Source organism: Ananas comosus, linkage group 17, assembly GCF_001540865.1.
Source record: "Ananas comosus cultivar F153 linkage group 17, ASM154086v1, whole genome shotgun sequence".
Lineage (NCBI taxonomy): Eukaryota > Viridiplantae > Streptophyta > Magnoliopsida > Poales > Bromeliaceae > Ananas > Ananas comosus.
Genome location: NC_033637.1, coordinates 2,249,166 through 2,274,991, shown reverse-complemented (window position 1 = coordinate 2,274,991; position 25,826 = coordinate 2,249,166). Strand labels below are relative to the sequence as shown.

The 25,826-nt window shown below is 37.0% G+C and overlaps 3 protein-coding genes across 5 annotated transcripts; all 3 read left to right on the top strand.

The window, feature by feature from the left end:
- Positions 7,422-11,745, top strand: LOC109722936 (protein NRT1/ PTR FAMILY 4.4-like). Its single transcript, XM_020251113.1, has 5 exons — positions 7,422-7,678; positions 8,257-8,474; positions 8,919-9,359; positions 10,216-10,370; positions 10,681-11,745. The coding sequence occupies exons 1-5, from the start codon at positions 7,549-7,551 to the stop codon at positions 11,564-11,566; spliced, it is 1,830 nt and encodes a 609-aa protein (XP_020106702.1). The 5' UTR covers positions 7,422-7,548; the 3' UTR covers positions 11,567-11,745.
- Positions 13,734-18,031, top strand: LOC109722935 (PHD finger protein At1g33420-like). The gene is made up of 5 exons (XM_020251112.1): positions 13,734-14,452; positions 15,278-15,395; positions 15,730-15,945; positions 16,414-17,025; positions 17,108-18,031. Exons 1-5 carry the CDS (start codon positions 14,104-14,106, stop codon positions 17,955-17,957), a joined length of 2,145 nt encoding a protein of 714 aa, XP_020106701.1. The 5' UTR covers positions 13,734-14,103; the 3' UTR covers positions 17,958-18,031.
- Positions 18,761-25,323, top strand: LOC109722937 (regulator of nonsense transcripts UPF3-like). Of its 3 annotated transcripts, none has more exons than XM_020251115.1 (12): positions 18,761-19,153; positions 19,823-19,929; positions 20,694-20,789; positions 20,901-20,999; positions 21,139-21,218; positions 21,660-21,767; positions 22,385-22,532; positions 22,667-22,764; positions 22,880-23,474; positions 23,574-23,695; positions 23,806-23,859; positions 24,535-25,323. In XM_020251115.1, the coding sequence occupies exons 1-11, from the start codon at positions 19,014-19,016 to the stop codon at positions 23,842-23,844; spliced, it is 1,632 nt and encodes a 543-aa protein (XP_020106704.1). In that variant the 5' UTR covers positions 18,761-19,013; the 3' UTR covers positions 23,845-23,859; positions 24,535-25,323. The 3 variants fall into 3 exon arrangements, with proteins under 3 accessions (XP_020106704.1, XP_020106703.1, XP_020106705.1); XM_020251114.1 differs by having other exon boundaries at positions 22,664-22,764; XM_020251116.1 differs by lacking the exon at positions 20,901-20,999 and having other exon boundaries at positions 22,664-22,764.

Here is a 25,826-nt window from a genome sequence, read left to right as displayed (position 1 = left end):
CTCACCCTTTTCAACAATTTGAAATAAGTCTTCCAACTTTAACATTTTAGTTAAAAAGTTTATTTATAGAATAGATATTAAAAGTATTAGGTTTGATTGAAGTTTTAAAAGAAGTTATTAGAATAATTTAACTCTTCAAATACTGAAAGTTAAAAAAATATTAATAAAAAAGATTATTTCTATAATGTACATAAAAATACTGTATAAATTTTTATTATAATTTTTTAATCTTAAAATTAATAATTATATATTTTAATTGGCTGAAATACTATCGATCTATTCGTAGTGTAGCGCGGATCCTGTATTAGCTAATAAAAAACATAGATATGTATCCCAAAAATTATTACTGTAGTCTCCAAGAAGAGAAAGGTGTAGTCAATCCAAAACAAAACTGTAGGGTCCAATTAAAACTACTCGATCTATGGGCATAATCAAAGACAAAAATGTCGGAGATCCGAGATTCTTGGTACATAGCTTAATAAGTGCTTCATTAGCCTAGATCTACCGACTAATCTTCCGCCTACAAACAAAAAAACTCGCATCTTAAAGTCCTAAACAAAGTGCTTTCACCATATTCCCGAGAAGCGACGTCACGCCTAATCCTAATTAACAGTATAATTATGTCATCTTAACAAGTCGGTGGCGATAGTTGCTGCATACATGTTTTTTTTTTTTTTTTTTAGAGAGAGATAGATAGCGTGCTATCCGTTTTTTTTATTTTTTTTAAAAAATAAATTTAACTGAAAATATGAATCACTTAGAATTCGAACTTGGAACATCAGATACCAATCACCAAATTCTTTGTCACTTGCGTCAGGGATGGTCGGTTGCTGTATACATATTTAATTAGTTGAAACCTAGTGGATGAGAATGTTGGAGCACTTGCTTCTTCGTACAAATGAGATAATTAAGAAGTTGACAATTGTGTGTAGATGCTTATGTTTTGGGGGCCAATTCATAGCATTAATTTTTAGTCTTTTAATGCAAGCAGAATCTATCTCTCTCTCTTTCTCTCTCTCTCTCTCTCTCATAATATATGATCCAACATTGGGATCATTTACTAGTTAGTTTGTCACTTTAGGAGGGAGGTTGCATAATCACGTGATAGCTAAAAAATGTGAATTAATTTAAATTCGAATTTGAAACTTCCGATACCAATCATTAAGCTCTTTGTTACTTCCACTAATTAAAAACAATCGACTTCTTTGGAGAGATGTTGTCTAACCTAAACATAGACTCTTAGATTCCTTTCAAGAAAAAGAAAGAAAGAAAGAAAGAAAAACATGCAAGTAGAGTAGAGATAGCTAGATAGATAGATATTTTTCTTTCTCCAAGCATGATTCGTTGCTTATCGATGCTAGATCTAAGTGTAGAGATAAGATTGTGCTTTATTCACAAGTAGATACATACATATGGACACTGCTCAGAGTACTTTTGAAAAAAAAAAAATTAGAAAAAGGGAGCATACTATTCATTTCGTTTTTAAAAAATAAACTTAACTGAAAATTTGAAACAATTAGATTTCAAACTTGTGATTTCGAATATCAATCAATAAATCTTTTGAAGCTTATGCCTGGGCAAATTGTTTTAAGATACCTGAAATCTTCATGCGAGCATTAGCATAGTTTTAGAAAGGTACAGAAACAGTGCTCACGGTTGCATTAGTTTATAGACTAACAAATCTCTCTCTCTCTCTCTGTCTCTCTCTAAATGAATTCACTCAGTTATATCACCCTCACCCAAGAAAATTAGGAGCATATTCTCTTCAAATCAGAGACCAATTTATAAAAGGGGTGGACACCCGTAAAACCCGAAAAGGGGCTGCCACTTGTCGGTTTCTTAGCCCTAGCCCTAGCCCTAGGAGCACACCATGTGATGTGGCTCATCTTAAACCAAGGAGTTTGGGGGGGCCAATTTAGTAGTCATTCTCACAACAGGATTTTGGAAAGACATATCACAAGCCAAGCAAAAGTAATTTGAAGGAATGTTTGAGAGAGAGAATGAACTAGAGAGAGAGAGGAGAAGAAGAAAAAAAAAAACATAATTAAGGGTAGAATATGTGTGGATAGTTACAACTTGGCCATGGTCATTGTGTTTTAAGCTTTTAAATTAGATTAAACATAGCTAAAAGGTAATTTAATATTAGCAGAAGTCGAATTTCTTACTGTTTAACCAATAAAGTATAATATATGTCAAATAATAACTTCAGTTTTTAAGTGATAGTAAATTTGGGCATTGAAATCAAAATCTTCCCAAAGTGAGAGAACGTTTACGACGATTTTGGCTAACTTGAATAGCTTTAAAATTAAAAGTTAAAATAATAAAAATATAAAAATGAAACATATATAGTGGTAATTTAAGAGAGAGAGAGAGCAAGATAGAGAGAGAAAACACATGTGATGCAACACTTTTGGAATGATGATCATGGACAAGTAACAAATCCAATTGAGCTTCTGACCTTTTCCTGTGAGAAGAGCATTGGAAAGTGCTTATGCTGGTCGGCAGATTGTGTGTTACCATCCCATGCCCATCCTCTTTTTTTAATAATTTTTTTAATCTTTGTTTTATTTTATTTTATTTTATTTTATATCTTATTTTTATTATTATTATTATTATTTTTATTTGCTAAGTGGATTGGGGTGATTGTGCCACCTTAGACTTTCTAGCCCTAATGAGGTACCCATTTTCAAACTCAGGGTTGACTTGGGAAGCCCTGGTAATGATGGTAGTTAACCACACTAACAAAATAGAGAAGAAGAGGAGAGAGAAATTAATTAAGCCCCACCACTTTGTCCATTTTTTTTTATTTAATTCCTATTATCTACCATAAATAAATCATGCTTAAGCCTAACTCACCAGCATCACACTTCTAATATTTGGAATTAGAATATATTAGGGCCTAATGGGGGTAACTTTTTGGTGATTAGATCAGGAGCAAAAAGATTAGCTAGACCTTAACATTATTAGAATTGCAAGTGATCTTGCTAATTTTAGTTAAGTTTTAATGGTGAGAAAGGACAAAGAAGTATCAACACTTTTTCAAAAAAAAGACTCATTATTTTGCGAGAGAGAACGAGAAAAATATGGGTGGTCAATAAAAGTTAAACGTATTATCATGCCAGGTATTATCATACTAATTAAAACATCAACTCTTTGCCAAAAATAGATGCATTTTTTTTGCAAGAGTGAGCCAAAACAAAAAAATATAGGCTATCGATCGAAGTTGAACGTACGAGGAGGAAATCAATCAATCTAATAATGCAATGAAGCTTAATTTTTTACAATAAAGACGATACTTTATTGGCTTTGTGTTTTTATAAAAATCTTTATTTTACATAATTTGATGCACTCGCAAAGAGAGCTGTATTTTAACATTTCGAGGCTCTGCTTATAACAAAAAGTAAACGTTTGCAAATTAATCAATAATGATACTCGGCAATATCAAGGAGGGAAAAAAAATCTTGTAAGTACACAATGGTATAATTTTATGAAAAGTACTATTTATGTACTTCTAAATGAACTGTATACCTTATATTGTAAAAAAAATTTTAAAAATTTAAATATTAAAAACAAAAGTACAAGCCTTTTTAAGTAGTGGACATTCCATGAGTAAAAGATTTGTGCCTTCGTACGTACACTCATTTCCTATACAGTACTTTATTCCACCATAAGGAGTCTGAAGTTAAAATTTAATTTAATAAACATAAGGTGTAGAAAACCTATTAATTCATGCATCAAATAAAATAAAAAATTTTAACGAATATAAATAGAAATATTACTCGACTTGCAAGAATTAGAAGTTTCCTTTTTACCTTATGTTTGGGATTGTGCGTGAAGTGTAGTAGTTTTAACTAGCACTAATTTCATACTGATTTCTGCAAATAAAGTAAATGATAAATATATTTTTACAAAGTTTAATTTTTATATGTTATTTCTGTAAAAGTTTAATGTTTTCAAATATATTCTTATAATTTGTTACCGTTAGAGAACTATTTATTTTTGAAAACTAAAAATCATAACATTATAATAGGAGAAGGGTAAAAATGTCAAAAACTAACCATAGTGAAGTATTTAATCTATGATTAACTAAAATTTTCTAACAGATTCTAACGGTAGGGACATATATCAGAATTTTTACAAGAACAATAAATAAAAATTAAATTTTGTAAATAATATTTATTATTTATTATATTTATAGAAATATGTATGAAATTAACCTTTTTAGCTAATAGCGTAGGAATTTAGAAAGCAAGCGTTGTGGCCGTACACACTCGTGGTGATCTATGATGGGAGCTGATGTGGTTCGCTTATCCGTTTGATTTGGGCTGGGCCAAAAGTGGGCCATTTGGTCCACCACTCAGGAATAGTGCTTCAAACCCTTGGGGCCCCACCGTCGTCGAATGGGAACCATCCATTGGCCCCGTGGGGCCCACGGCTGACTTGTTGCTTAAACTTTGACTATTTTTACATGTAGCGACGGAGAGAGTGTGGCCTATGAGAACTCACATAGAGACTCCTGTTGATTGATCATTGAAAACACATACAGCAACAAGGAGCAATGGTTAGTTGCTCGTGAGACGATCGATCGATCGATCGATCGATTGTAATTGAACAGCGAGTATCCTATAGCTCCAACGGGACCACTCAATTATACGGGGGAGCACCTTTACATACTAGCATTTACAAAGAGCCTGTTTAGTCGTACTTTTGCGTTACCGTCATTGGAGAAAGCTCGAAAAGTTATTTTCTTTCAACTGCAACCTAGAACAATATCGAAAATCTTCGAAGCTTCAAATTGGAGCTCTGCTCTAGCTATAACCGCTAGACCTTTTATATCTTAGACATCAAGTATCTTCTTCGCTTTGCACGTAAAAAGAAAAACTGTTTCAAAAGCCAAGACCGATATACATAATATATATTACTGTAGCAGCAATTGTGGAACAGCAATAGCAGCAAAAGTGGTAATTGGTAAAATAAGGCCACTTAATAGTGGATGGTAAAACAAATGAAAAATAAAAAATAAATAAAAAAGGATGGTGGTAAATGGGTGTAGTGGGAGTGGTGGTGATGGCATATATATATATATATAATTTAAGTTTGTAGGAGCAATATAATGAGCACTAGTAGCACCACCACAAAAAATGAGCAGTGTGAACAACCAGTGCTCTATATTTAGTCATCCATCATCGATATCACACTTTTTTGGATTATCATTTAATTCTCGGGCATAAGTGAAATTAAATTTGTAAGTAAAATGCATGGCGTATGCTATAAAAGTCGTGTCCATCTCTCTATGGATAATATTTATTAGAGAAAAGGATCAATATGATGCACTTTGTAGTACACCCACGACACTGAAGAGCCGAAAAAAAAAAAAAAAAGCAAAAAGAAGAGATCATACAGTGTTTACAGCCCATAATACAAAAAAAAAGCAAAAAGCCCAAACCTAGTGGGTGATATTCTTTTGCATCTTCCTCAATTATACGGTGCGTTTATATATTCTGTGATGTGATCGTAGCTAACAAATCAAATTTCAAGTTCATATCGAGAGCGAGTAATAATTTAATTTCGTATAAACCATCTTATGTAGTTTCTCTATATAATAGCCTGACGTTGTAAATTAAGTGTACAAGCTGATACTATATTCTTACCGCAGTAGCAAAAGTTTCAAATCTTATGTTTGTCCAATTTTCGATTGTTGCTTATTAGAGTAGAAAAATTGCTCTAGAAGCTAGGCGGATCAGGCACATCATGTGATTTATCCAATTAGCCAAATATATGTTGAGCTAAGTTAACTCTTTTTGTTGTAGTATGTAGGCAAAAAAAAAAAAAAGACTCAATAGAGAACAACATAATTTACTTCTATAGCAAGGAATGTGCAAGGTGACTGAGTTGCTAATGTGGAGGTTAGTAAGTGTGGAATAATCCACTTCCATTATTGCTGGAGATGGTACGAAAAATAATAGGAAAGAATAATATGAAAGATGCTCTTCATGCTAGTGTGTGAGGGACCATAAAACGACTTAAAAATGAAACCTTGTGTAGGCTATATATATATATATATATATATATAGCAATGCAAAATAACAATTTGGAGTGAAGGGAGATTCCAAGAAGTTGTCCTGCATGTTAATTAGGTGTTCCCCTTCCCTACTCACAAATCACAATAAAATAAGTTTTCATCAGATGTTTCCAAACTTGTACTTCTCCAAACCTCTATTTTAATTCGGATAATGCTTTTGTAAGTAGCGCTAGTAGCATATTCTGCAAAAGAGTTATACGAATAATTTTGGTATTTTCACAATCTAAATTACACATATGATATAATTATTTGGTATAAATACTAAAACATCATTCCTTGATAACTCAAGTTATTACGAAATCAATTATTTTACATGACATCAGAGTATGATATGTTAGTGCAAACCTTTTCAAATGTATTTAATCATCTAATTGAAAAACGAAACAATTGCCATCCATTGAGTGCTCTAATGTGTCCTTTACTGTACATCCTACGCCACGTTATTGAGATTAATTATTTAGTTGGTAGAGATATTATACAATAAATCTGTGATTGGCCTTAGCAAGGGCAACTTTCTGCCTCCCACACCACTTGCATTACCAAGTGTTATTTCTTTAATCACTGTTAAGAGAGTATATTAGGCTTTCAACAAGTATAGAACATATGAATGTCACATTGAAATGAGATGTGTTGGAGACCAAATTTTTGTACACTCAAAAGCACAACACACTCTTGACTCTGCAACAGAGACCTGCACTATCTTGTACTATTCTCAGCCCCTCATGCCCTTCACCTTAGGTCAAATTTTTTTGAAGATCTATGAGTCATAAAAAACAGCGCCTTTTTAAATTAGATCTTCTGCAGAATTACTATCTCAGTAATGTTGTTCGGACCAGTAATAACATTTTCTTCATTAAAATTCACTTATAGTTAAAAAGCTACAATCCAAAGTTTCGCTCTCGATGAACACAATAAATAATATAAAAGCTATTCCAGAAACCAAGTCAGACGTATACGAAAACATGCTCGCTTGATATTAATTTCTTTTCTTTTCTTTTCTTTCTTTTGTACTGATGAACCATCCAACCTATCTCTCTCTTTTGTCAGATCGTTGGCGCTAACTATTAATCCCAAAAACTCGAGCGGCTAGAAATACGCAACCAATTCATTTAAAGCGTACATATACAATGTTTACGAGTCTCGATTGTGACTCGGTCCACCGAGCCTTACGCCACTTCGAATATGACTCGATCCAATCCGACCTCATACCATTTCGAACGTGACTCGGCCCACTTGACCTCCCAACCATTTAAGCCAACTTATCTCTCTCTCTCTCTCTCTCTCTCTCTCTCATCTCCTTGGGCTATTATAAATAACCCCACCAACTTGCCTCAAATTTACCACAAAGTTGTCTGGAAAGGAGGGCTGGTAATTGTGCTGTTGTTTGTAAGCTCCTAGAGAGATTCTTTCCTGCACACAGCAGAGCATATATAAAAAAGAGTGGTGTTGTTTGAAACTTAGAGCATATGGAACATATTCAGAGGCCACACAACCTCAAGGGAGACTCCATGGTCTCTGAGGTTTATGTTGATTGGAGGGGCAAGCCCTGCAAACCCAGTAGGCACGGTGGCATGAGAGCTGCTATTTTTGTACTAGGTATCTATCTCTCTCTCACACACTCTCTCTACTTGGTGAAATTAATGCATGAGAAGCTAAGCTGAATTTTAGCTCAAAAAAGAGAAGCTAAGTGGATTTAAATATGTATATGGAGAGGTTAAATTTGTAGTGGGTGCAGGATATTGCTAAGCTAGTAGATGTGTGGGTTGAGCCAGATTGATAATTACAGCTATTTTTTCTTAAAAAAATATTTTTTGAGAGATTCCAACATCAGATATTTTCTCCAAAATTAGAAAAGAAAGAAGAGTCCTAACATCAAATTAAATGTTTTTTTTCCAGTAAAGAAAATAAGCATATTAATCATTATATGATTCCGATTTGGTGATGTAAAGATGGTACATAAATTACTAATTTTCTTAGAATATCTTGTGAGAGCCCAACATCAACAATTTTTTTCTCAAAAAGAAAGAGAGTCCTAGCATGTACTTGACTAAATTATTTGGATTACTTAGGAAGAATCTTCCCATAAAAATACTCAATATATGGTTCTGATATTGGATATGTCTAAATTATTTTAACTTTTTTTATTCATTTTTTTTCTTTTCTTTGATTTTCAGGAATTCAAGCATTTGAAATTATGGCAATAGCAGCTGTTGGGAACAATTTGATCACATATGTGTTCAATGAGATGCACTTCCCCCTGTCGAAATCCGCGAACATAGTGACCAACTTCATAGGGACTATTTTCCTCCTATCACTTGCTGGTGGCTTCCTCTCTGATTCTTACCTGGGGAGCTTCTGGACTATGTTGATCTTTGGATTTGTTGAGCTTTCTGTAAGTCCCTCCATTCACCTTAATTCTATATATATATCAAGAACATGAAGTGGAGTGAAGAACATTAAACTGTAAAAATAACAGGTTATAAAAAGTTTTTACTCCATGTAGAGTTACATTACTTGTTGCTCTGTATAAAGAACATTAAATTGTTAAAAAGGGGTGCAATAAGTTGGTGACTCTTATCATGCTCTGTTCTTTTTAACTTTTTTCTCACAATTCAGAAAAGGTACAAAAGGAAAAATTATGAACTTTACATTTTGCAAGCAGAATAGAGTAGACAAAAATCCCCACCTGAAAAGCAATTCCATTTAGAGGAGTTTCTTTCTAACAATCATTGTTCCCACTCTCAGTTATATATTAGTTTTTACAAATCAAAGGAAACAATGAAAATAAATGATTATATACTGGATGTTTGATTTTTCATTATTGAACTTTGAACAGGGCTTCATGCTACTGTCAGTTCAAGCACATCTCCCTCAACTGAGGCCTCCCCATTGCAACATGATGTCCAAAGAAGAACACTGCATAGAAGCTGAAGGATTTAAAGCCACCATATTTTTTGTTGCACTCTACTTAGTTGCTTTTGGAAGTGGATGTTTAAAGCCTAATATGATTTCTCACGGCGCCGACCAATTCAACAAAGAAGATCCTCAACAATCAACGAAGCTCTCTACATACTTCAACACTGCTTATTTCAGCTTCTGTGTTGGAGAGCTCATAGCTTTGACTGTTCTCATCTGGGTGCAAACAAAAGCGGGGATGGCCGTCGGATTTGGCGTATCGGCGGCTGCGATGGCGCTGGGGCTCATTAGTTTGATCTGTGGGGTTCCCTTTTACAGGAACAAGCCTCCTCAGGGGAGCATTTTTACTCCAATAGCAAGGGTGATGCCTCATGACTAAGCTCACATGTTTTCTTGTTAAGTAAAAAAGATTATAGGATAGCTTCTCATTGCAGTAGAAATGAAAACTTTAAATTCAAACTACTACTTTGAAACCCAAAAGCTCTTTCTTTTTTCCTCTTTTTTTTTTTTTTTTTTTTTTTTTTTTTTTTTTTTTGTACCAGCAAAATTTTTGAACATTTTTGGTTTCTGAAGTTGAGAGTTTTTTGAGCAAGATTTCAAAGTGATATCTCTCGCATAAAATATGGTCACACTCACAAGAACTAACACATAAGAGTGGGCTATGTAAAGTTATTGTTATTGTTATTTTTTATTTTTTTATTATGCATGTGATGTTTATATGATTTGGTCAAGAGTCAAGGGAATGTGTTATTTAGTGTTGCTCCATTTAATAAGTCAGAGTAGCTGTCTCCTTGTTCATTATATTATATAATACTTAATTGGATAATTGTTCTCTTTTCAATATGGTGGAAGGGTTGGCCATTAAATTACTATTTCTTACTTCTTTTTATCCTGCCTACTTGTAGCTTTTCTTTTTTTTTTCACCAATTTACACAAATTAAGGCATGACAGTTGGTCAATGTTTATTGCTGTTGTTGTCGTTATATAGATCAGATCACAACTTACCTATGAATAAAATAAAATGTTTCTTTGTCATGTATAGTAGAAAATAAAATAAAATTTCTCATGTGCAGTATACTTTTCTGATTGTAGCCTTTAACAACAACTAGTTTATACTTTAAACGTGTCCCCTTCTGTAACTTTACGCAAAAAACAGAGTATCTAAATTTCTGAAATTTAATTTCTGTGATTCAATTTAACTTTTAGAAAATCCGCAGGTTTTTGTAGCTGCAATTACGAAGAGAAAGCAAGTGTGCCCATCAAACCCGGAAATGCTCCACCGAGGCCAAAATGGTGCACCCAACCATGTAATCATCAATGTTTCCCAACCAGCTTCTAACGTTAGCAATCTCAGACACACCAATCGATTCAGGCGAGTATTTATTTCCGAAAATCTAACTGTGCAATTTCCTTATGAAATCAAATACATATGAATACGTCATATTTGTAGGCAGTGTGGCCTGATGAATAATTTAAATTGAATCTTTATTTTATTTTATTTTATTAGCTGAATTTGAAATTAATAATGCTAGAAGTCAGGCGGCGTAACTCGAACTCGGAATCTCATGTTCTATCATCGTATTAAATAATACGGAACAACCGTCGTAAGAGAATAACGGTCGTTTCGTACAATTTAATAGTGTCGGTAGAATTGATGGATCGACATTGCTATTGGGCTTCAGGTTCCTGGACAAGGCGTGCATCCGGGGGCCGGAGGGGCGGCACACGGAGAGCCCGTGGCGGCTGTGCACGGCGGCGCAGGTGGAGCAGGTGAAGGCGCTGCTGTCGGTGGTGCCGATCTTCGCGTGCACGATCGTGTTCAACACGGTGCTGGCGCAGCTGCAGACGTTCTCGGTCCAGCAGGCGGCCGCGATGCCGACGCCGGCGGCGCTGCCCTTCACCGTGCCCCCGGCCTCCCTGCAGTCCATCCCCTACCTCCTGCTCCTCCTCCTCGTCCCGCTCTACGAGCTCGCCTTCGTCCCCCTCGCCCGCCGCCTCTCCGCCCGCCCCTCCGGCATCTCCCCGCTGCAGCGCGTCGGCGTCGGCCTCTTCGCCGTCTCCTTCTCCATGCTCGCCGCCGCCCTCGTCGAGCGCAGGCGCCGCGCGTCCCCCCGCCTCTCCGTGCTGTGGATCGCGCCGCAGTTCGTCGTGTTCGGCCTCTCCGAGATGTTCACCGCGGTGGGACTCATCGAGTTCTTCTACAAGCAGTCCATGGCGGGAATGCAGTCGTTTTTAACGTCCGTGACGTACTGCTCCTACTCCTTCGGCTTCTACTTGAGCTCGGTGCTCGTCTCATTGGTCAACACGGTCACCTCGGGATCCACGAAGACAGGGTGGTTGAGTGATAACGACTTGAACAAGGATAGGCTAGACCTGTTCTACTGGCTCTTGGCTGGTCTGAGCCTGCTTAACTTTTTCAACTACTTGTTTTGGGCGAGGTGGTATTCACAAGGCGCTTCGGCTGCTGCTTCACTCGATCGTGGCCGTGATACTGCGGAGGAGGAGCTCCATGTTATTAGTTCATCGTCTAAGCATGTCGAGATTAGTGGTGAGAATATAGTGCTGTGAAACAAAGAGAGAGAGAGAGAGAGAGAGAGAGAGAGAGAAAGGGGGGGCTTAAACTAATTATTATTCTCCTTTTTAACAACCATTTATGTTTTTTTTTTTTTTTTTTGGGTTTTAGCTTCTCTGGTTCTATCTTGACCCTTGTACTAAAGAATTTAAATGAATAGAAAAAAAAAGTAAAGTTACCATGCATGATAATCTCAGTTATATCTTTCTAAATCTTATATTGCAGATGCGTTGATTAAAATGTGTATTCTTAAAAAAAAAACACAGAGTAAGAATGCACTAATAAATTTAAAGCTCAATTTTAATCATTTGTTCTATATTGAATGAAATGATTGTACTTAAATCATAACACAAATGAACCAACCGATCAGTAATTAAGAATAAATATTTTATATTTAATTTATTAGTGTATCTTTTGTCTGAGCCGGTCTCGTGTTTATATCTAAAAGCAAATTAGGCCTAAGTCCATCCCTCCCCCCTTCTCCTTAGGTGTTATTGTCACCAGATATGTCCTTACCAAACCTTTTTTTTTAGTGAGAAGATTTGAGAAATGGATGTGGTGGGGTTAACCTTTGCTTTTAGGTAGTTAAAGAGGGTCCATTTGGAGCCAATGAGGGGTGATGTGGTGCATGTGGGGGGAGTGGATAGAGACACACACCACCACATGAGAGTGGGTGGGGCAAAGTTCCAATTTCCTGGTCATGTCACTTTAATTAATCACAGCAGCAGTGTCACAAACATGTCCCAATGCATACATGCCTCTTCTTGGTTGTGGGCCCTAACATAAAGATAGATAAACATGCACATCTCTCAGCAATTGAATACTTTAATTCGACAATGAACTTTTACTGCTCCCAATATTAGGACCCTGTTAGTTGAAATCAGGTACTCATGCTCAAGGGATATGGACTTTAGACTTTTCATTGAAAGCTGCATATTTCACTGTTTTCTTTTCCTTCTCTTTCTGTTGAAGAGGGACATAAATTTTGAGCCTTTCTGATGACGCCGACACGTTAACCCTATTTTTGCTTTTACCTTCAGCTTCTCTTATTTGTAACAGCGTATTCAATGATTGAAATAGTGTAATTATTTATACACTTTAAGATTTACTTGCTGTTACTTGAAAGAGTAAGCTATCTTTACACGTACTTCTATAGTGTAAATCTTATATCTCACTCATTCAATGCCTACTATTTTTTCACTAAATTTGTCAAATTTTCAAATACTACAAATTTATAAGAGGTTTATAATTCGTACAATTGGTGGGGTTAAGATGTACTATATATATATATAGAGGGTGTACAGATAATATTTTTCTAATTCTAATTAAACAGCGAGGAACTTAAAAGTCAATTTGAATTTTTTGGACACTATTGTGTGAAGAGTTGGACCACATATTGGGCCATTTGAGATCAAGGTTTAAGGAGGTATTGTGAGAGACACAAACAAATGGGTTAGGCCCAAATGGTTTAATTTAGGCCCAATGTCTCTCATACGCCCGGCCCATTTACACCTATTTGCATATTCTCATCCAATTCCGATCAAACCTGTATAAATTCGGTCCATGTTAAGTTCGTGTAGTAGGAACGCATGTAACCAAGTAATGCTATCTTTATAAATAAATTCTATAATGTTTTACAAATTTGCTTATGTGATCTTATTTAGTTGGTAAAAGATATCAGTAATGAGGTGATTGTTGTAATTCATAAAGCAAAGAATAAAATATAACCACTAAATTTAAATATTATAAATTATTGTGGAAGTTGTTTGTAAGAATAATTTTTAATATTTAGTCTAACAAATGTGGATAAAATTAAATCTGAAGAAACATGGATAACTACGTTGTCAAGCTGCTTTTTTTTTTCTTTTGATAAACCATTAATATTTTATTTCAGATTGTTATTTTTTTCCTTAAATTAAGATAAAAATTACCGAGCCACTCTATAAGCAAGTCTTCTAAACCATAATTCTGTTTAAAAAATGAAATTTAATTGTAAAAGGGTTCAGATATTTTGAAACATTTTAATTTTCAAGTAATAGATTTTTAAAACATAATTAACCTTCGAAAAAAAAAAATTGGCCTGTTCCTTGCTGACGTGGTGGAAAAGATCCAGGAGATAATTGACACGTCATGAGGGTTATTTTAGTAATTTCACATTGTACTCGACCGACCTAGTCCGACTATTTAAGGAAAGTCCAAAGCGGGAAAATATACTTTCGCTAGTCTCTCAATTTTTTCATCTCCCGCTCAATTTTCGCACCCCAAATCGCCAAATCGCCAAATCCAAATCCAAATCCCCCTCTCTCCCATTATCCAATACGATTTCCAAATCCCAGATCCAATTGTAATTTGGAGACGTCTCTAAAAAGTAAAAACACACACATATATATAAAACCTTCTCGACTTTCAAATTCAAATCCAAACTCTAAATCCCCCACCCCGGTCTACACCCTGTAATCGCCGTCCTCCTCCACCGCCATACGCCGATCTCCACCCCTCCGATTGCCTCGTGGTTCACGACGATCCAGGCGCCATGACCGTACACGGCCGGCCCCTGAAGCGCGCCAAGCTGCGGGTCACCGCCGACCTCTGCGACTTCCTCGCTTTTCCTGCCGGCGGCGGAGTTGAGTTTTTCCGGGGCCCGTTCCGGGAAAACGTACGGGCGTTCCTCTCGCGGCGCGCGCGTATTGCGCCGCCGCCGAGGGCGGCGTCGGCGACGGCCGCTGAGTCGGAGCGCTTGGTGACTTGGCGAATAGCGTTCCGGGTCGGCAAGATGGATGGCGGCTTTGCGCAGGACGCCGCGGCGGCCGTCGAGCTCGATGTGGTGGAGGAGGACGTGGCTCGGTCCAGTAAGATCTATTGCGAGCATTGCAGAGTAACGGGTTAGTAATCTCACTAGCTTTACTCTATTCCCCTCTTAATTGTTGATATTAATGGACGAATTGATCTTCTATATTTTTAAAAATATCAAATTATTAGTGCTTGTAAATTCTCAATATTTGGATAAGAATTTATAATATTAGAATAATAATGGTCTCCTAATATTGATTGGATGGTTGGTGGAATAGTATAATCTAAGTGGTGAAATTGGTCAAATGAATAGATCTAACAATGAAAAATTTACAAGCTTGGTACTTTTAATAGCACTATGGTTGGGCTCTTAATATAGTAATCAAGTTAAACTCAATTAGATGATCCGATTTAATGCATATTATAAATATGTGTGTCTTAGTTTAAATCTTGTGTTGTGCTTGTTTCTTATCCCCAGATATTCGATACTTCAAACTCGGCTTGAATAGGCTTAGCAAATTGACCAAATAACCAGTAAAATCTCGTCTGCGTTGTTATATAAAACAAAGAGTAAATGACAAATTACATGCCGATATTATGCAGTTTATGTATTATAATCACTCGTCTTTTTTTAGAGCATAGTACTGAGATTGTACTGAGCTTATTTAATCGAAGTTCAAATTTGGAAAGGGCCAATCTCTTAATTCACAATCCTATTTTGACTCAAAATTAAATGATAGGTCGAATTTGTTATACTCTTCCAATTTACGAATGATTTTATGCTGGATCTGGTTTGTGTCTGATTCTGAGGGGGAATGAAATTCCTGAAACCTAAAGTAGTACAGATTCACATTTCTGAGGAAGAGAGAAATTAGATATCTTCCTTGTCTAAATTTGGTTGCTTTCGATCTTTATAGGCTGGAGTGGTCATCCTGTTTGTCGAACTCGTTATCACTTCATAATTCGAAACAACAATAACCTTTTACGCCCGACTTGCAAATATTGTGGATTGACAGAGGACTTGTTTAGCACAAGGTATGTTGTCTTTCCGGATATTCATACACATTTTATAGTAGGCGTCCTCTTCTTTACTGCATGATATAGGGCAAAGGGTTTAGGATCAAGAAATATAAAAGGATAAAACACTAATATTTACTTATATCTGTGCACTATAGAGTGCTTACATTTTTATAAGGAAGCTCATAAAATTGGATACAGATTTCAAAATTAGCCAAACCCCCACAGAAACAAGCGAAAATTCCCGCAGAAGATTGGAATATGCAATCTACAAGCAAAAAACAAATGACTATATAATATTATCGGCATAGATGTGCTATGCTTGTCTAATTTGTTGCAGGTTTTTCTGCAGATGTTCCTCATGCAAACATGAAATCAGTTCAGATGTTCTAGGAGATGGCGAATACTTTCAGTTGGATAATCCTGGCCATTTGCTGCATGGAGTGGTACATGCCAATGGCTACGGTCACCTTCTCAGAATAAATGGCCGTGAAGGCGGCTCAAAAATCTTAACAGGGTGTGAATTGATGAGTTTCTGGGATCGCCTCTGTAAATTACTCTGTGTCAGGTATGTTTCAGAATATTATGCTTTCTATTAAAATCCAAAATAAATTTTTTTTATCATTTAAACTGCTGCTAAACTAGTACATTCTTCGATTGCTACATAAAAATATCAAAAATTGTACAATTAGCAATAGTGATTGTGCAAACGAAACAATTTAATTCATGTATGTCATTAGTATTTATGTGATCTTATGTTTTGCTTTGTGAAGTATGTCTACGGTCAACATTAAATATGATGCACCATTGCCAATCTCAGCCCAAAATTGATCCTCCCCTTGATGTTGTGCGATCACAAATCACCTTCCTTTTGCAAAATTTAGTTTGTAATTTTGGAGAGTACGGGAGGGGGGAAAAAAACTTTATTAGTTCTGAGTTTTTTGAGCTGCTATGAAGTTAAAAACTGATCTGCTTTTGAACATACATGGAATTAACATGCTCAGCATGTAAGTCTAACATTACTTCTGCATGGCAGGAAAATTACCGTAATGGACGTGTCGAAGAAATTCAGCATGCCGTACCGTCTCCTACACGCAGTGGCCGCCGGCCATTCTTGGTACGGAGAATGGGGGTACCAATTTGGGTCCGGAAGCTTCGGTACTACTGTCGAAGATTACCAAAAAGCAGTCGATGCCCTCTCGACCGTTCCATTATCCCCCTTCTTCTCACATACACGAGCTCCACGAAGCCGTTTACAGAACACCATCGCATTCTATCAGTCCCTCTCCAATCGCCCCCTGGTGACCGTTAGAGACCTCTTCTGCTGTGTGGCCGAACTGCTTAGATATGCTCTTGAACAGAAACCTTCAGAGGCGAAGAAAAAGAGATTTGATATGCGAGAAGAAATAATGTGTAGATGGCCAAAGGAAGACGTCGGACGGGGTTTTGAGGCCATGGTGAAGGTTCTTCGGGCTTCTGATCAATCACTGTGGGTGGGTTTGCGAGCTCTCAAGGGAACGCTGAGTCGATCGGTGGACCCACCGGAGTTGCTTGACTTTATTTTGAAGAGCCTCGCTGGGAGGTTAACCGATGATGGCATGGTTGTGGCTGCCCGATGTAATGCAGAGACAAACTCGATTGAATACAGGTTGGAATCGGCAATTGGATTGCATTTTTATTCACCAGCAAATAAATTCTCAAAACTCAATTGCTTGGTTGCATTTTCGCAGGCTCGAGGCTATTACGAAGGGGTCATCCCTTGCTCAAAACCCTTTGAGGCCGTCGGTCGAACACCTTATTCGCGACCTCAAGTTCTTATTTGATGCTCTCGTCAATCCGGAGACCATGCATTGCTACAATCCGCGTGCAACTTACGAATCCGCGCGGAGCTCTGCATTGAAACTCCTCGACTGCAAACAATGCATCAAACACTACGACAGCACAGTCGACTTTGTCCCTCCGCATCCTTCAACTCTCCGAATATGGTGCCACGTAGTCATCGCAGACCAATCAAATAATCATTCGTCTCCGCCTGCTGAGCTTCTCGTCTTGCCGTCAACCGCCACGGTGGCTGACCTCAAAGCCAAAGCTACAAAGGCATTCAGTGAGACCTACTTGATCTTCAAAACGTTCCGAGCTGAACAGCTTCTCGACTTTAAGTCTGCGGACGAGGCGATGACCCTCGAGTTGCTTCTAGGTTCATGCAGCTCGGTCCGAGTCGTGGGGAGGTGTGTCGGGATGAGGGAGCGGCGGCTCGGGCCCTTCCGGACGGAGCGAGGGGTCGAGAAATGGACGGTGGATTGCGAGTGCGGGGCCAAGGACGACGACGGGGAGAGGATGCTGACTTGCGACGCGTGCGGTGTGTGGAAGCACACGAGGTGCTGTGGGATAAGCGATTTTGAGGACGCACCCAAGAAGTTCATATGTAGGCTTTGTATATTACATTGCAGTAGTAAGTTACGTAAGAAGGGTAAACGAGAGTGGAAGAGTAGTGCATCGTTGTATGGGAAGTGTAAACGTGAGGCAGCGTTTGGAATAAGCGCAGGGAAAACGTGTGGACGCTCAGCCTTAGTTGGTTGATGGTTTGTGTACTATTTTGTGTTTGTATAATTATACGGTGTAGAATATTTTATAAAAGGTTTTTTTTTTTTTTTGAGATAGGTAGTTTGTTATCTGCTACTTTTATTTTATTTAAAAATAAATTTAGCTGAAAATGTGAATCAATTAGGATTTGAACTTAAATCTTGGATATCAACTATCAAGTATTTTGCCATTTATTCTAGAGACGGTCGGTTATAAAAAAATTATTATTTATTTATTTTTTTGGTTTTTTAGGTTATTTTGTGTATCAGATTTTTCCTCATTCTTAATGCACGTTTTTTGCTTTCATCTGGAAATATATTATTTTGTATATATTTGATCGTATCATAATTTTTTTTTTTCTTCACTGAAGGATATTTTTGTTCGCATGGAATATTTTTGACATAGACTCACATTTTAGCGTCCAAATCTTTTCAAACATACTAATGCAATCAAATTCTATACTTTTTGAGGCTACAATAGCCAAAATCAAATTGCAATTTATTTTAAATACTTTTTTGGTGTGTTTGGTTCCGACACTTCGGAACATGCAACCATCAAAAGTTGGTGTAAACTCACGCTGAGATTAGTTCGACCAACGGAAATTTTGAGTCATTTTCGGGTGGGTCTGATTGGTCCAAATTTGGAAAATTCCGAACCCATCGAACCCAGAACCCCGGTTGGGTAACTTGGGTTAGCTTACTCAGGTCGAGGACATCCAAAATTGTTTGTCACATCATCGTAGTAAATCTAAACCCTTTAATAAACTCCTTTTTTAATTTTCTCTCTTTTTATTATCCGCTCTAATATTGTCTCTTCAACGACACCCCGTGCTTTCTCTCTCTCTCTCTTTCTCTCTCCGACTCTTGCAAACCTCAAGGTCCTCAACGTCACGTCCTTGTTCGAAACCCTAATTCTGCTCCAAAGCCCTAGCCTAACGCTGTGCGATCCCCAGTCCGGGGGAGGCGATGCCGTTCCTTCGAGGATTCGTGTAGCATTCCGTGTTAGGGTTCGATTTGTGGGTGCTCTTAGGGTTTACTGTTGGGGATTTCGCACATGAAGGAGCTGCTCGATCGGACGAAGGTTGTGGTGCGGCAGTTGCCCCCGTCGATCTCGCAACAGGCGCTGATGGAGCAGATCGACGGGAGGTTCGCCGGGCGCTACGATTGGGCGTGTTTTTGCCCCGGGAAGAACAGGTTAGGGTTTCTCTCCGCCTCGATTAGTTATAAAATTTGCTCATTTTCGTCTAGCTAATTGAATTAGGCACACTTTCTGTTTTTTTGTTTGATGTTTAAGACCTTCCATTACGTGATGTGCTTTAGTATTTGTTGCAATTTTGGACCTTTAGAAAGGTCCTTGCATCGTCAAATCTAATAGCTTCAACGTGTTTAACGAAAAATTATGATGAAATTTAGTATTTGTTGTAATTGTGGACCTTTAGGAAGCTTCTTGCTTCGTTAAATCTTATAGCTTCGACGTGTTTAACGAGAAATTATGATGAACTTTAGTATTTGTTGCAATTTTGGACCTTTAGGAAAGTTCTTGCTTCGTTGTTGTAGCTTCAACGTGTTTAACAAAAAATTATAGCTTTTGTGCTAGTTTAGGGAGGGACTGTCTAGATCTGTAGATTTTTGTGCCCTTCTTAGCCTTCTGATATCTTCTCTCAAGATCAGTTCTTATTCAGTTCCCATGTTTATTCTTGTCATAGTTGTGATTGCTTAGGCTCCTATTTTAATATCATAAATTTATGGTGACAATTAAGAATTTAAGTTAGATATTATGGGTTTTTTAAAGTTTTTTATACTTTAATTAAATCCAGTCTAGTGATTCTTACTCCTTTTATCTTTTCTAACCAATTTACGCAGTCAGAAGAACCAGAGATCCTCTAGAGCTTACCTTAATTTTAGAAGGCCGGAAGATGTGGTAGAATTCGCTGAGTTTTTCAATGGTCATACATTCGTGAATGAGAAGGGTAACTCTGCAATTTTTTTTCTTGAAACTTTTTCTCCACTATGTTTTTAATATAAAGGTAGCCAGAAGAATTTGTAACCCCTATGAGAACTTTTTTGATACATGTTGCACTGAGTATTGTTTTCTTTTTTATCTTTTTTTTTTTGCCTTTCCATCACAGAGACAAATTGTGCATGCTAATTACTACATAGAAAGATATTGCTATTAAGCATATCAGTGTCGATACTTTGCAACTTTCTTCTAGTTAATGTCTCATACATGATAAGTATGATCTAAGTGGAGTATGAGGATTAGGATACAAATGATATGATAAAAAATCTCCTTTTGATTTAGTTTGATGGTTAATTTCCTTTTGTTTTAGTTCTTTAGTTGGTAATTATTGTCTGTAATTGCATCTCATGCAATATTAGATTAACCTAGAAACATAACTGAGAGATTATCTTTAGAGATGCATCGTTTTGTATCTCTACAGTGATGTCTATAGACATATTCTGTATCAAAATATTTTGTCTATTGTCCAACAAATTGATACACCCCTTTTGCAGTGTTTTGAGTAAATGCGTTAGAGTGACACGCTAGTGGAGCTGATACTGAGAACTTGAATTACATAATTTCCTGCCCAAGTGCCCGTATACTTAAAAAAATATTTTCAGACTGCCAGGGTTTTGTGCGTGTAACTTCATTTTTTCCTCCTTTTTATATAAGAATAAATAGTGTAATTCAGAGATAATGCATGAACTACTTCACATATACTGTTTCTCTCAGGTGTTAATTTTAAGGCTATTGTGGAATTCGCACCATCTCAACATGTCCCGAAGGCATGTATCAAGAAGGATGGCCGCGAAGGAACTATATTAAAGGGTATGCTTTTCAATGAGCTGCTGTATACATTTGTAAAGTTCGAAATGCTTTGTCTCTTGAATGTTAGCTCTCTCTGGTTTAATCACAAACAGTTTTTTGATAAATAACTAGATCCTGACTATTTGGCGTTTCTCGAGCTCCTCTCAAAGCCAGTTGAAAATCTTCCAAGTGCTGAGATTCAGTACGAAAGGAGGGAAGCAGAAAAAGCTGGTTAGTTCTCTCTTATGTGTGGAGAAATAGCATAGCCTTTTAAAAGGAATCGCATATTTGAACAGAAAAGTCACATAATGATGTTCAAGAGATAAATATTAAGGTAGCTGCTTCACCACTTCTTTTTCAACTTCTTCAGGTGCTGCAAAGGAGACACCAATTGTAACACCTCTTATGGTTTATGTTCGTCAGAAACGAGCTGCTAAGTGTGGACCACAGGTAATCTGGGAAACTTTAAACTTTAAAATTTAAATTTATTTTGGCTATTTATAAGTTGTCTTCATATTAGTTGTATCGTAAGAAGACAATGAGCTTAGTGTTGTTAGTTTGATTGCTCGTTTTCCGCTATCTGGTTTCATTTTTGGCAACAAGTCCATATGGTAGTAAACTTTTCGATCTTGCTGCTGTTTCATAAAATCTGTTATCTGCTGGTCGTGCCAGTGGAAAATTTGATATTCTGTTAACGATATTTGTGTGAATTCAGTATCATCTCCACCAAATACTTACAGCTTATTAAATTAGGATAGTGTAGATCTAGTATCTTAACGTAAAATGCTTTGATTGATAGTTTATTTTATTTCATGTTTCTTTGTTTCTCGTTTTCTTTCTTTTCTTGGTGAAATATGCACTTGACATGTTTTAAAATGTGAAATGATGCAGAGAGCATCTGGAAGCACTCGACTTAGCAGAAGAGCTTCTGGAATCCCGACCAACAGCTCTAGTCCTTCCAAAAGAGGTTCAGATAGGCGTAGAATTTCTTCTTCAATGGTATGTATAAATAATCTTTTATATGGCAGTTCATAGGTTGGATGTGATGTGGCTTAGAAAATAGCTTATAATAATTATTTTATGCTCTACATATGCTTGAAAAATGTTGATCTGTTACTTTTCGGCGGAGTTATTTGGTTATGAAGAAAAATCTGTGTGCATGGCATTTCTAATGGATTCCTGATACGTTACGAAGTGAAATTATTAAACAGGAACCAATCTTCTATACCCACTTATGTTGTGAACAGCTTCCACTTATTTCGTACTCTCTCATGACTAAAGAAGCCAAATGCCATAAAATTTCTTTGTTTCTAGAACTGTGCTCCTTCAATATTAATACGCAAAATGATATGTTTTTATTATTTTGGACTGGTCTATTCATCTCACTGCTTTTCGGTTTTTACAGTTATGTACTTACATGGCTAATGTGTTTCAAGGTGGAATAAAAACTATTTTATATATCATATTTAAAATTATACTATAGATTAATTAATGACAGACGAGCTCAGAATGTTTATATTTATATCCTTTGCTACAATTTTGCATCTTTTCTTGTGGGCTAGCCTCGATGCAAATGTTAATTTACTTTTGCCTGCTTTTTCTGGTCCTTTCTGCAGTACGTGTTAAGAGACCGTACAAGGAATGAAAAATCCAAGGAAAGGCCCACTTTTATTTTATTGCCCAGGCGAGAAGAGCAGCCAGTTAAAGATAAATCCATTGCTGTTGCCTCTGCTAGTGCAAGTGAAACAATGGAAAATGACATCGGTATATTTCCTTCTTACCACTTGAGAATGTCTATCAATTGAATGGACGTATGTTTTTAGTTCTTTTGCAATTTTCTTCGATAGAAATATTTTTTCCTGAAAGTACATTGGCATGAACTTGTTGTATTATAGCAGCTGGTTCCAATGAAGCAATCTATGGATCTTCTGGAGCGGCTGAGGCAGGAAAAAATAAGGTTGTCTTTCTGAAAGGGAGAGAGAGAGAAGGTTATCATGTAAGCAATGATCTTTCAGGATAATAATGTATCATTCTCTCTTTATCACCTTTGTTGTCGTTATTGTTATCATTGTTACCATTGTTTGCATCTTTTCTCAACTTTTCTTGAACAGGCATCCAGGGGTTCACCCGTTCATCATGATGTAACTTCTTCAGTGAGAAGTTCTACTGCTTCAACTGCTAAACAGGATCAATGTCTTGATCCTACTGGAAAAATTATCAGAAGCATACTACTTAACAAGGAAGGGAAAATACAGTCAATATGCTCGGAGAAGGACAAGCGCCCTCCCCGGCCACCTAGCATGCGCTCAATTTTGAAAGATCCCGTATCTAGTCATCCATCATATGCATCTGTTTCTGATAATGATGATAAAAGATACTATGATGAAAAAATTTCTGTGGGGTCTTTATCGATTTATGAAAAGCACGACAGGCGTTCTAGAAATAAAGATAGACCTGATCGTGGTGTTTGGACTCCTCGTCGCTCGGAGAAATCTCGTTCTATTGATGGAACTCTTTCTCCATCTTCTGATCCTGCACAAGCATACTCAGATTCTTCAGATAGAGGCTCCCTTTACCAGCAAGCAACTGGCATTAAAGACGATTGTCTGTCTGTTCAGAATGCTCACATTAGACATGATACGGTGAGCAGAAGGGAGGATTTCAAAAGTTATGGCAGTGGACGAATCAGCCCTCAACTTGAGAATGGTGAGGCTTTATTCAGTTATAATGACTTCAACTTTTGTCGGTTATTACCCAGTTTGTCTCTAAGATTTTTGACCTTCAGTCATTCCATTACTTCTCCAGGCTCACATAAGCATCTCAGTCACCGTGGGCCATCGCGTAGTTCAAAGGAAGTGGAAGGATCTTTGGGTATATCTGAAGGAAAACATACGAGACGAGGTTTTACTGGCTATGGTGCCCATGAGGTGAGCCATAGTTTGGCTATCGCTATTGGCTATTATATTGGAATATTGCCTTTTGTCCCCAAAAGTTGTTCATTATGGTCATAACTCTTTGGGACTTTCTTCTTATACAGAGACAAGTATGGGTTCAGAAGTCAGGCTCAGCATCATGATCATGTTAATATATGGTAATATCTTTGTACAGTGAATTTATACACCTTGCTGCTCTGGTTTGCATGAGCTCTTGCTCAAGCTTCAAATACTAAATTTTAGTCCAAGAAATTGTAGGTTGAATAAATTCATTCAGTCTCCTAGAGTTGGAACCGTGTGCTGTTACTTTATGGCAGAACCAAGGAGTGCGACGAGGGGGGTGCAATTGATAAATGGCATCACTAGCACAGCAGTAACTTTAATCTATTTAGTAGATGACTCTCCATATTAAACTGTACACGTCTGCCATCTTTTTATAATTTTGAATTTCAAAGAACATATAAGCTTCAGTTTGTATGAAGAACAAGGTGGTAATGTTAATAAAATGAGTAGGAAAAAAGCAAGTTTTATAATTACTATATGGTTTTGCTCTGGATTGAGCAGCGTCCATAAGCTACAATATAATTTCCGTCATAGGCATGGAAGTAAATAAGAAATAATATTTTTGCTTTTTAGGTAAAGACACTTGCATTTTATGATTTAGAAAGAAGCTTATACTTTTGCATTGATATAGATAAATGTTGTCCTCTCATTTATTTATTTATTTATTTATTTATTTTTTCCACCTCCCCATCTCCCTGGCAGTATCCTCTATTAACCCAAAACTAAATGGCTCTGTTTTTTTTTTTATCTTTCTTCTCTGCCTTCTGCAGCTTTTTTGAAACTGTGGTGAAGTTGATTTTGCGGCTCACTCTTCTCTCTATCAACTTGTGATTCCATGAAGTAGCATAAAGGAAAACGTTGTGCCTTCATGAGGTTCAGAGATATCATTCTCGATTAACCAGTTCGGACTAAAACAGTTGAACGAAGAGCTATACTAATGAGATGCTTCTGGTTGACAAGTTGAAAGTGAGAATGGATTCTTAGGTCAAATTACATATTTCTTCAGGTAAATGGTTCTGAATGGTTGTATGTAGTGCACTGCTACAGTTGACTCTGTCGGCGAGGTGAAAAATATTTTGGCATTGAAGGTTTGAGGCAATTCTCATACATATTCCGACGACTAGTTGGCTATTTTGAGGGGCTTTGAGGGGTTAAAGGTAAGTTGCAAGTACCTTTAGCTGGAGGAACTTAGCTCTCACCTCTCGCACACGCCTATGGACCGATGTAGCTATCAACCGGCTTCGTCAAGTGAATAAAAGTTAGTTTAGTTGTGGTAATTGTGGCAAAATCCAAGTTTCGGCAACCTGAGTTGCTATTATCGTAATTGGGCAACCAGCTGAGTGGAGATGGATTGGGTTCGTGTTTTGCTGTCGGATGAAATGGATGGTCGACACATTTAGAGTTGGTCCTACGTGGCACCCCGGAGGAACCTTGATCTCTTTGTGATAGTTTGGTTTATGTTGGGGTTTATTTTGCTAATGATGTGTATTCTGTACAAAACAAGTGATGTTTGCTTCAGTCTAAAGTGCTGTTATTTTGATAAACTTTCTTCTTTTTTACGTTTGTATTTGTGTTATTCCTTAATTTGGGCAGTGGCTGTTGTTTGCTTGCGTCTACTTGATGATTAAATCAGATTTTTGTTAAACAAACGAACAAACAAACAAATTTCACATGTGAATAGGGAAACCAATACGGTTCTTCTTCTTTTATCTCCGGGCTTTTTTGGCAAATAGTCCTCTGAGCAATTTTTATTTTAAAAATAGTCCTATCGAAATTAAAATTACAAAAATGGTCCTGTTCTTGTCACGCAGGCGCCACGTCAGCGCCACGCGGGCAGGGCTGGACCAGGGTATTAAGTTGAACACTTTCTAAACACGGTGAATGGTTCACCGTGTTTCTTACGTATTTTTTGTATATTGAAAAGTGGAATAAGGAGTAGGGATGTCAATAGGTATGGATACCTGAAATATTATTCGAATTCAAACCCGAATAAATTATATATATATANCTTAGATCTTCATCCAACGGCCCGCTGGGTTTGATGAAGATCTAAGGAATAAAA

Excerpts from the sequence above, each read along its gene's own strand:
- LOC109722937 (XM_020251114.1), top strand. The coding sequence starts at position 19,014 with ATGAAGGAGCTGCTCGATCGGACGAAGGTTGTGGTGCGGCAGTTGCCC. Across the intron at positions 19,154-19,822 it reads TTTTGCCCCGGGAAGAACAG|TCAGAAGAACCAGAGATCCT; the intron begins GTTAGGGTTTCT and ends CAATTTACGCAG. Across the intron at positions 21,219-21,659 it reads CTGCTAAGTGTGGACCACAG|AGAGCATCTGGAAGCACTCG; the intron begins GTAATCTGGGAA and ends GAAATGATGCAG.
- LOC109722936 (XM_020251113.1), top strand. The coding sequence starts at position 7,549 with ATGGAACATATTCAGAGGCCACACAACCTCAAGGGAGACTCCATGGTC. Across the intron at positions 7,679-8,256 it reads AGCTGCTATTTTTGTACTAG|GAATTCAAGCATTTGAAATT; the intron begins GTATCTATCTCT and ends TTTGATTTTCAG. Across the intron at positions 10,371-10,680 it reads AGACACACCAATCGATTCAG|GTTCCTGGACAAGGCGTGCA; the intron begins GCGAGTATTTAT and ends ATTGGGCTTCAG.
- LOC109722935 (XM_020251112.1), top strand. The coding sequence starts at position 14,104 with ATGACCGTACACGGCCGGCCCCTGAAGCGCGCCAAGCTGCGGGTCACC. Across the intron at positions 15,396-15,729 it reads GAGGACTTGTTTAGCACAAG|ATGTTCCTCATGCAAACATG; the intron begins GTATGTTGTCTT and ends GTTTTTCTGCAG. Across the intron at positions 15,946-16,413 it reads TGTAAATTACTCTGTGTCAG|GAAAATTACCGTAATGGACG; the intron begins GTATGTTTCAGA and ends TCTGCATGGCAG.